Source organism: Oncorhynchus mykiss, chromosome 13 (genome assembly GCF_013265735.2).
Source record: "Oncorhynchus mykiss isolate Arlee chromosome 13, USDA_OmykA_1.1, whole genome shotgun sequence".
Taxonomy (NCBI): domain Eukaryota; kingdom Metazoa; phylum Chordata; class Actinopteri; order Salmoniformes; family Salmonidae; genus Oncorhynchus; species Oncorhynchus mykiss.
In genome coordinates this window covers 66210974-66223022 of record NC_048577.1, presented here as the reverse complement: position 1 = coordinate 66223022, position 12049 = coordinate 66210974, and the positions used below count along the sequence as shown (strand labels likewise).

The following is a 12049-nucleotide window of genomic DNA, read 5'->3' as shown; positions in this document are numbered from 1 at the left end:
TACAATCACCCAGGAGACTCAGGAGTCAGACTGCTCTCTGCTGGACTGGAGGATCCACACTGCAGACTGGAGAAACTCAAGTATGTAGAGGGTTTATGTCAATGTTCATATCAGACATGTTTGACTTATCAGGCAAGTTAAGACAAACATTCTGACCACCACTTGGACAAAGTTATATCCTGACTGTGTGTGTGTGTGTGTGTCCTGTCTTTATGTGGACAAAGTTGTGTGTGTTCAGTGTTCAGTGAGTTCAGTGCAGTGTGAATCTCTCAATCAAACACACTGGACACACACACACACACACACACATACACACACACACACACACACACACACACACACTCTGGACAGACACACACACTGGACTCACACACTAGATTCACACACTGGACACACACACACACACAAACACTCACACACACACACAGACACACACACACACACACACAGGACACGCACACACTGGACACACACACACACACACCGACAAACTGGACACACACACAGGACACACACACACAGGACTTACACACACGCTGGACACACACACACACACACACACATATTCAAGCACTGGACACACACAGAAAAACTGGACTCAAACACTGAACACACACTGGACACACACACACACACTGGACACACCCACACTGGACACACACACACACACACACACACACACTGGACACACCCACACTGGACACACACACACTGGACACACACACACACTGGACACACACACACACACACACACACACTGGACACACACACACACACACACACACACACTGGACACACACACTGGACACACCCACACTGGATCCACACACACACACACTGGACAAACACACATTGGACACACACACACTGGACAAACACACACTGGACACACACACACTGGACACACACACACACACACACTGGACACACACACACTGGACACACACACACTGGACACACACACACTGGACACACACACACACTGGACACACACACACACACACACACTGGACACACACACACACTGGACACACACACACACTGGACACACACACACTGGACACACACACACACTGGACACACACACACACTGGACACACACACACACACACACTGGACACACACACACTGGACACACACACACTGGACACACACACACACTGGACACACACACACACACACACTGGACACACACACACTGGACACACACACACACTGGACACACACACACTGGACACACACACACACTGGACACACACACACACTGGACACACACACACACTGGACACACACACACACTGATCACAAACACACACTGGACACAAACACACACTGGACACAAACACACACACACACAGACAAACATTCGCTTGATATATATGCTATATACGTGTGTGTGTGTGTGTGTGTGTGTTAAGGTGTATCCCTCAATGACTGTCTGTTCTTCTGCTTACCGCTACAGTGTGGAACATGGTGGAGAGAACAGAATGAAACCTGGACTTAGAAAATGTGAGTGTTGACTGCTGTGAAGAATATGACTAAGAATGAGTCTTAATTCAAGTTGTCAAAGTCAAAGACCACCATCATTACTGACTTGGTCATATTAAATATCAGCTGTAGTTCTACAGAAACAGAAATCAGGGACACTAAAGTTTACACACACACACACACAGACACACACAGACACACACACACACACACACACTTGACACACACACACTGGACACACACACACTGGACACACACACACACACACACACACACAGACACACACACACACACACACACTTGACACACACACACTGGACACACACACACTGGACACACACACACTGGACACACACACACTGATCACAAACACACACTGGACACAAACACACACTGGACACAAACACACACACACACAGACAAACATTCGCTTGATATATGCTATATACGTATATACGTGTGTGTGTGTATGTGTGTCTGTGTGTGTGTGTGTTCAGTGTATGTGTCTGTGTGTGTGTGTGTTCAGTGTCTGTGTGTGTGTCTGTGTGTGTGTCTGTGTGTCTGTGTGTGTCTGTGTGTGTGTGTGTTCAGTGTGTGTGTGTGTCTGTGTGTGTGTGTGTGTGTTCAGTGTGTGTGTGTGTGTGTGTGTGTGTAATTAATGTGAATAAGTGTGTTTTATATTACCGTACAGTATAACATATGATCATTCAACAAGTCTCAAGTTACCTTAACTTCTCCTTTTGATACCTAGAAACATCTACATTAAATGAATTAGTGAAAGGTGAGTTAACATTCTAATGTGAATGATGATGATTTCTAATATTGTGTCTGGTTTCATCCATCAGATGTCTGTGATCTCACACTGGACCCAAACACAGTAAACAGACGCCTCTCTCTGTCTGAGGAGAACAGAAAGGTGACATGGAGGACAGAGGAGCAGCCGTATCCTGATCACCCAGAGAGATTTGAGGACTGGAAACAGGTGCTATGTAGAGAGGGTCTGACTGGGCGCTGTTACTGGGAGGTAGAGTGGAGTGGGAGGGCTGTTATTGGAGTGACATATAAAGGAATCAGCAGGAGAGGAAGGAGTGAGGACTGTTGTCTTGGATACAATGACAAGTCCTGGAGTCTGATCTGCTCTGATAACAGTTACATTGCCTGGCACAATAATAATCGGACTCTCATAGACGTCCCCTCCTCCAGCTCCCACAGAGTAGGAGTGTATCTGGACTGGCCAGCCGGCACTCTGTCCTTCTATAGAGCCTCCTCTGACACACTGACCCACCTGATCACATTCACCTCCACATTCACTGAGCCCCTCTATCCAGGGTTTTATCTTTGGGATGGCGACTCAGTGTCCCTCTGTCAGTGATACACACACACACACACACTGGACTCACACACATTCTGGACACACACACACACATTCTGGACACACACACACACTGGTCACAGACACACACACACACACACACACACACACAGACACACACACACTGGACTCACAAACACACACACACTGGACTCACACACATTCTGGACACACATTCTGGACACACACACACACTGGTCACAGACACACACACACACACACACACACACACACAGACACACACACACTGGACTCACAAACACACACACACTGGACACACACACACACTGGAAAAACACACACACACACACACACACACTGACAAACACACTGACACACACACACACACTGGACAAACACACTGAACACACACACACACACACACACACTGGACAAACACACAAACACACACACACACTGGACAAACAAACACACACACACACTGGACACACACACACACACTGGACGAAGACACACACACTGGACACACACACACACGCGCACACACACATACACACACACACACATACACTGGACACACACTGGACAAAGACACACACACACACACACACTGGACACACACACACACACACTGGACACACACACACACACGCGCACACACACATATACACACACACACACATTGACACACACATTGGACACACACACACGCACACTGGACACACACACACTGGACACACACACTGACACACACACACTAACTGGACACACACTCACACACATACACACACTAGACACACACACACGCTAGACACACACACACTGGACACACACACACACACACACTGACACACACACACACACTGGACACACATACACACACTGGACACACACACACTGGACACACACACTGACACACACACACTAACTGGACACACACTCACACGCATACACACACTAGACACACACACACGCTAGACACACACACACTGGACACACACACACACTGGACATACACACATACACACACTAGACACACACACACACACACGCTGGACACACACACACGCTAGACACACACACACACACTGGACACACACACATACACACACTGGACACACACACGTTGGACACACACACACACACACACACACACACACGCACACACACTGGGGACACACACACACACGCACACACACTGGACACACACACACACACACTGGACACACACACACACACAAACTGGACACACACACACACACACTGGACACACACACACACACTCACGCTGGACACACACACTGGACACATAAACAAACACTGGACACAGACACACACACACAAACACTGGACACACACACACTGGACACATACACACACACACACTGGACACACATACACACTCTGGACACACACACACACTCTGGACACACACACACACGCTGGACACACACGCACGCTGGACACACACGCACGCTGGACACACACACACACACTGGACACACAGACGCTGGACCCACACGCACGCTGGACACACACACACACACTGGACACACAGACGCTGGACCCACACACACACTGGTCACACACACACACACTGGACACACACACACACACGCTGGACACACACACAAACTGGACACACACACAGGCACTGGACACACACACTCACGCTGGACACACACACACACGCTGGACACACACACACACGCTGGTCACACACACACACACTGGACACACACACACACGCTGGACACACACACACACGCTGGACACACACACACACACTGGTCACACACACACACACGCTGGACACACACACAAACTGGACACACACACAGGCACTGGACACACACACTCACGCTGGACACACACACAAACTGGACACACACACACACACGCTGGACACACACACGCTGGACAAACGAAAACACACACACACTGGACACACATCTGCTGGACACACACACTGGATACACACACACACACACTGGACTCACACACACACACACACACACACACACACTGGACTCACAGACACACTCTGGACAAACAAACTTTATATAGTTGTTTATCCTTGACCCAGGACCTCTTACAACAACACTGTTAAAATACAATGTAATCATGTGTTGTCTTTTATGTTGAACAACTAATTATACAATTATATATAATTATATATGGACATACGCTCCATAGTTGTACAAGTATACAAGGATATATTGTACTTTTCATAATAAAACAGACTTGAAACAAGAAAAGGCTGTTAATTGTGAAAACAGTTTGTTTATTGATTTAACGTTTCCTCTGTCAGGTTGATGTTAACCTGCGACTGGTTGAAACAAGAAAAGGCTGTTAATTGTGAAAACAGTTTGTTTATTGATTTAACGTTTCCTCTGTCAGGTTGATGTTAACCTGCGACTGGTTGAAACAAGAAACAAATATGAAATGAAATACAAAACAATTAAATATGTGGAATAGAATTAAACAGATTGTACAACAGAGTGTTGTAATGCAGGGTTACTATAGCAACAGAGTGTTGTGATGCAGGGTTACTATAGCAACAGAGTGTTGTGATGCAGGGTTACTATAGCAACAGAGTGTTGTAATGCAGGGTTACTATAGCAACAGAGTGTTGTAATGCAGGGTTACTATAGCAACAGAGTGTTGTAATGCAGGGTTACTATAGCAACAGAGTGTTGTAATGCAGGGTTACTATAGCAACAGAGTGTTGTAATGCAGGGTTACTATAGCAACATAGTGTTGTAATGCAGGGTTACTATGGCAACAGAGTGTTGTGATGCAGGGTCACTATAGCAACAGAGTGTTGTAATGCAGGGTTACTATAGCAACAGAGTGTTGTGATGCAGGGTCACTATAGCAACAGAGTGTTGTAATGCAGGGTTACTATAGCAACATAGTGTTGTAATGCAGGGTTACTATAGCAACAGAGTGTTGTGATGCAGGGTCACTATAGCAACAGAGTGTTGTAATGCAGGGTCACTATAGCAACAGAGTGTTGTAATGCAGGGTCACCATAGCAACAGAGTTCTCTCTCCCTCTGCCCTCTTCTCTCTGCTCTCTCACTCTCTGCTCTCTCTCTCACTCTCTGATCTCACTCTCTGCTCTCTCTTTTCTCTGCTCTCTCTCTGCTCTCTGCTCTCTCACTCTCTCTTTGCTTTCTCAGTCTGCTCTCTGCTCTCTCTCTGCTCTCTCTTTTCTCTGCTCTCTCTCTGCTCTCCCTTTTCTCTGATCTCTCTCTGTTCTCTGCTCTCTGCTCTGCTGCTCTCTTTTCTCTGCTCTCTCTCTGCTCTCTCTTTGCTCTCTGCTATCTCTCTCTCTGCTCTGCTCTCTCACTCTTTCTTTGCTTTCTCAGCCTGCTCTCTGCTCTCTCTCTCTGCTCCCTCTCTCTCTCCCACACTCTGCTATCTCTCTCCCACACACTCTGCTCTCTCTCTGCTCTCTCTCTCTCCCACACACTCTTCTCTCTCTCTCTGCTCTCTCTCTCTCCCACACTCTGCTCTCTCTCTCCCACACACTCTGCTCTCTCTCTGCTCTCTCTCTCTCCCACACACTCTGCTATCTCTCTGCTCTCTCTCTCTCCCACACACTCTTCTCTCTCTCTGCTCTCTCTCTCTCCCACACTCTGCTCTCTCTCTGCTCTCTCTCTCTCCCACACTCTTCTCTCTCTCTCTCCCACACTCTGCTCTCTCTCTCCCACACTTTCTGCTCTCTCTCCCACACGTTCTGCTCTCTCTCTCTCCCACACTCTGCTCTCTCTCTCCCCACACTCTGCTCTCTCTCTTCTCTCTCTCTCTCCCACACTCTTCTCTCTCTCTCCCACACTTTCTGCTCTCTCTCCCACACGTTCTGCTCTCTCTCTCTCCCACAAGTTCTGCTCTCTCTCTCTACCACACTTTCTGCTCTCTCTCTCCCCACACTCTGCTCTCTCTCTTCTCTCTCTCTCTCCCACACTCTTCTCTCTCTCTCCCACACTCTGCTCTCTCTCTCCCCACACTCTGCTCTCTCTCTTCTCTCTCTCTCTCCCACACTCTCTCTCTCTCCCACACTCTTCTCTCTCTCTCCCACACTCTGCTCTCTCTCTCCCACACTTTCTGCTCTCTCTCCCACACGTTCTGCTCTCTCTCTCTCCCACACTCTGCTCTCTCTCTCCCCACACTCTGCTCTCTCTCTTCTCTCTCTCTCTCCCACACTCTTCTCTCTCTCTCTCCCACACTCTGCTCTCTCTCCCACACTTTCTGCTCTCTCTCCCACACGTTCTGCTCTCTCTCTCTCCCCACACTCTGCTCTCTCTCTCCCCACACTCTGCTCTCTCTCTTCTCTCTCTCTCTCCCACACTCTTCTCTCTCTCTCTCCCACACTCTGCTCTCTCTCTCCCACACTTTCTGCTCTCTCTCCCACACGTTCTGCTCTCTCTCTTCCCACACGTTCTGCTCTCTCTCTTCTCTCTCTCTCTCCCACACTCTTCTCTCTCTCTCCCACACTCTGCTCTCTCTCTCCCACACTTTCTGCTCTCTCTCCCACACGTTCTGCTCTCTCTCTCTCCCACACTCTGCTCTCTCTCTCCCCACACTCTGCTCTCTCTCTTCTCTCTCTCTCTCCCACACTCTTCTCTCTCTCTCTCCCACACTCTGCTCTCTCTCTCCCACACTTTCTGCTCTCTCTCCCACACGTTCTGCTCTCTCTCTCTCCCACATTCTCTGCTCTCTCTATCTTAACAGTGGTGCAGTTTGGACAATCACCACTTGATGGCAGTGTTAAACCAGAAGTGATGAAAACAACATCACTGCAGAGAGAGAGAGAGAGAGAGAGAGTCTAATATACTGATATACAGTAACATTCAGAAAGTATTCAGACCAGAGAGAGAGAGAGTCTAATATACTGATATACAGCAACATTCAGAAAGTATTCAGACCCCTTGACTTTTTACACATTTTATCACGTTACAGCCTTATTCTAAAATGGATTAAATGTGTTTTTCCCCTCATCAATCTACACACAATAACCCAGAATTACAAAGCAAAAACTGTTCACTTTATGTGTGAACATTTTTATTTAAAAAAAACTTAGATATCACAGAGGGAGAGGGAGAGTAGAGAGTCAGAACAGAGGGAAAGAGAGAGAGGGAGGGGAGAGAGTCAGAACAGAGGGAAAGAGAGAGAGGGATGGTAGAAAGTCAGATCAGATGGAAAGAGAGAGAGAGGGAGGGTAGAGAGTCAGAATAGAGGGAGGGTAGAGAGTCAGAATAGAGGGAGGGTAGAGAGTCAGAATAGAGGGAGGGTAGAGAGTCAGAATAGAGGGAGGGTAGAGAGTCAGAATAGAGGGAGGGTAGAGAGTCAGAATAGAGGGAGGGTAGAGAGTCAGAATAGAGGGAGGGTAGAGAGTCAGAACAGAGGGAAAGAGAGAGAGAGAGAGGGAGGGTAGAGAGTCAGAACAGAGGGAAAGAGAGAGAGGGAGGGTAGAGAGTCAGAACAGAGGGAAAGAGAGAGAGGGAGGGGAGGGAGTCAGAACAGAGGGAAAGAGAGAGAGGGATGGTAGAAAGTCAGATCAGATGGAAAGAGAGAGAGAGAGAGAGGGAGGGTAGAGCGTCAGAATAGAGGGAGGGTAGAGAGTCAGAATAGAGGGAGGGTAGAGAGTCAGAACAGAGGGAAAGAGAGAGAGAGAGAGAGGGAGGGTAGAGAGTCAGAACAGAGGGAAAGAGAGAGAGAGAGAGGGAGGGTAGAGAGTCAGAACAGAGGGAAAGACAGAGAGCAAACCCGTAGCCTCAAGCTCATTACCATAACACAACGTTAACTATTCATGAAAATCGCAAATGAAATGAAAGAAATGTATTGGCTCTCAAGCTTAGCCTTTTGTTAACAACACTGTCATCTCAGATTTTCTAAATATGCTTTTCAACCATAGCTACACAAGCATTTGTGTAAGAGTATTGATAGCCTAGCATAGCATTAAGCCTGGCATTCAGCAGGCAACATTTTCACAACAACAAGAAAAGCATTCAAATAAAATAATTTACCTTTGAAGAACTTCGGATGTTTTCAATGACGAGACTCTCAGTTAGATAGCAAATGTTCATTTTTTCCCAAAATATTATTTGTGTAGGAGAAATCGCTCTGTTTTGTTCATCACGTTTGGCTAAGAAAAAAATCTGAAAATGCAGTCTCTACAACGCCAAACTTTTTACCAAATTAACTCCATAATATCGACAGAAACATGGCAAACGTTGTTTAGAATCAATCCTCAAGGTGTTTTTCACATATCTATTCGATGATAAGTCATTCGTGGCAGTTGGGTTTCTCCTCAGAAGCAAACGGAAAAATACTGCAGCTGGAGATTACGCAATAATTGCGACGGAGGACACCAAGCGACCACCTGGTAGATGTAGTCTAAAAAGGTCAATCTTCCAATGATATGCCTCCAAATACGTCACAATGCTGTCGACACTATGGGGAAACGACAGAAAGTCTAAGCTCATTCGTGACCTGTACACAGCCATATAAGGAGTCATTGGAACACAGCGCCTTCAAAATCTGGGGCACTTCCTGTCTGAAATGTCATCTTGGTTTCGCCTGTAGCATCAGTTCTGTGGCACTCGCAGACAATATCTTTGCAGTTTTGGAAACGTCAGAGTGTTTTCTTTCCAAAGCTGTCACTTATATGCATAGTCGAGCATCTTTTCATTACGAAATATTGCGCTTAAAACGGGAACGTTTTTTTATCCAATAATGAAATACCGCCCACAGAGTTCCAAGAAGTTAAACATTAAGTTTAGCCCCTCAGTGGTTAAGGTTTGGGATAGAGTTTAAACAGAATGTTTAGGGCATCATTATGAATGGTTAAGGTTTGGGATAGAGTTTAAACATTAAGATTAGGGCCTCATTATGAATGGTTAAGGTTTGGGATAGAGTTTAAACATTACATTTAGGGCCTCATTATGAATGGTTAAGGTTTGGGATAGAGTTTAAACATTACATTTAGGGCCTCATTATGAATGGTTAAGGTTTGGGATAGAGTTTAAACATTAAGATTAGGGCCTCATTATGAATGGTTAAGGTTTGGGATAGAGTTTAAACATTAAGTTTAGCCCCTCATTAGGAATGGTTAAGGTTTGGGATAGAGTTTAAACATTAAGTTTAGCCCCTCATTATGAATGGTTAAGGTTTGGGATAGAGTTTAAACATTAAGTTTAGCCCCTCAGTATGAATGGTTAAGGTTTGGGATAGAGTTTAAACATTAAGATTAGGGCCTCATTATGAATGGTTAAGGTTTGGGATAGAGTTTAAACATTAAGTTTAGCCCCTCATTATGAATGGTTAAGGTTTGGGATAGAGTTTAAACATTAAGATTAGGGCCTCATTATCAATGGTTAAGGTTTGGGATAGAGTTTAAACATTAAGTTTAGCCCCTCATTATGAATGGTTAAGGTTTGGGATAGAGTTTAAACATTAAGTTTAGGGCCTCATTATGAATGGTTAAGGTTTGGGATAGAGTTTAAACATTAAGTTTAGGGCCTCATTATGAATGGTTAAGGTTTGTGATAGAGTTTAAACATTACTGAGTCACTGGAGGGAAAGATGAACAATTAAACAAGGTCTGAAAATAAAAGCTATTAATATATACTGTAACCCACCAATGAGAGAGGAAACATTATGTTCCACCCCTCTCCACCAATGAGAGAGGAAACATTCTGTTCTACCTCCTCTCCACCAATGAGAGAGGAAACATTCTGTTCTACCTCCTCTCCACCAATGAGAGAGTAAACATTCTGTTCTAACTCCTCTCCACCAATGAGAGAGGTAACATTCTGTTTCTACCTCCTCTCCACCAATGATAGAGGGAACATTCTGTTCTACCTCCTCTCCACCAATGAGAGAGGTAACATTCTGTTTCTACCTCCTCTCCACCAATGAGAGAGGAAACATTCTGTTCTACCTCCTCTCCACCAATGAGAGAGGAAACATTATGTTCTACCTCCTCTCCACCAATGAGAGAGGAAACATTCTGTTCTACCTCCTCTCCACCAATGAGAGAGGAAACATTATGTTCTACCTCCTCTCCACCAATGAGAGAGGAAACATTCTGTTTATACCTCCTCTCCACCAATGAGAGAGGAAACATTATGTTCTCTCTCTGTCTCTCTCTGTCTCTCCCTCACACAGAGAGCAGCAGACAGGGTATAGATAGATAGATGAGACAGTGGGACTCCCTGTAGTCTGTCTCTCTCTGTCTCTCCCTCACACAGAGAGCAGCAGACAGGGTATAGATAGATAGATGAGACAGTGGGACTCCCTGTAGTCTGTCTCTCTCTGTCTCTCTCTGTCTCTCCCTCACACAGAGAGCAGCAGACAGGATATAGATAGATAGATGAGACAGTGGGACTCCCTGTAGTCTGTCTCTCTCTGTCTCTCCCTCACACAGAGAGCAGCAGACAGGGTATAGATAGATAGATGAGACAGTGGGACTCCCTGTAGTCTGTCTCTCTCTGTCTCTCCCTCACACAGAGAGCAGCAGACAGGGTATAGATAGATAGATGAGACAGTGGGACTCCCTGTAGTCTGTCTCTCTCTGTCTCTCCCTCACACAGAGAGCAGCAGACAGGGTATAGATAGATAGATGAGACAGTGGGACTCCCTGTAGTCTGTCTCTCTCTGTCTCTCTGTCTCTCCCTCACACAGAGAGCAGCAGACAGGGTATAGATAGATAGATGAGACAGTGGGACTCCCTGTAGTCTGTCTCTCTCTGTCTGTCTCTGTCTCTCCCTCACACAGAGAGCAGCAGACAGGGTATAGATAGATAGATGAGACAGTGGGACTCCCTGTAGTCTGTCTCTCTCTGTCTCTCTCTGTCTCTCCCTCACACAGAGAGCAGCAGACAGGGTATAGATAGATAGATGAGACAGTGGGACTCCCTGTAGTCTGTCTCTCTCTGTCTCTCCCTCACACAGAGAGCAGCAGACAGGGTATAGATAGATAGATGAGACAGTGGGACTCCCTGTAGTCTGTCTCTCTCTGTCTCTCTCTGTCTCTCCCTCACACAGAGAGCAGCAGACAGGGTATAGATAGATAGATGAGACAGTGGGACTCCCTGTAGTCTGTCTCTCTCTGTCTCTCTCTGTCTCTCCCTCACACAGAGAGCAGCAGACAGGGTATAGATAGATAGATGAGACAGTGGGACTCCCTGTAGTCTGTCTCTCTCTGTCTCTCCCTCACA

General features: G+C 46.3%; 1 protein-coding gene across 1 annotated transcript; it reads left to right on the top strand.

The window, feature by feature from the left end:
• The first annotated feature begins 116 nt into the window (after nucleotides 1-116).
• Nucleotides 117-2958, top strand: LOC118938101 (stonustoxin subunit beta-like). Its single transcript, XM_036939784.1, has 2 exons — nucleotides 117-132; nucleotides 2340-2958. Exons 1-2 carry the CDS (start codon nucleotides 117-119, stop codon nucleotides 2858-2860), a joined length of 537 nt encoding a protein of 178 aa, XP_036795679.1. The 3' UTR covers nucleotides 2861-2958.
• The last annotated feature ends 9091 nt before the right edge of the window (nucleotides 2959-12049 follow it).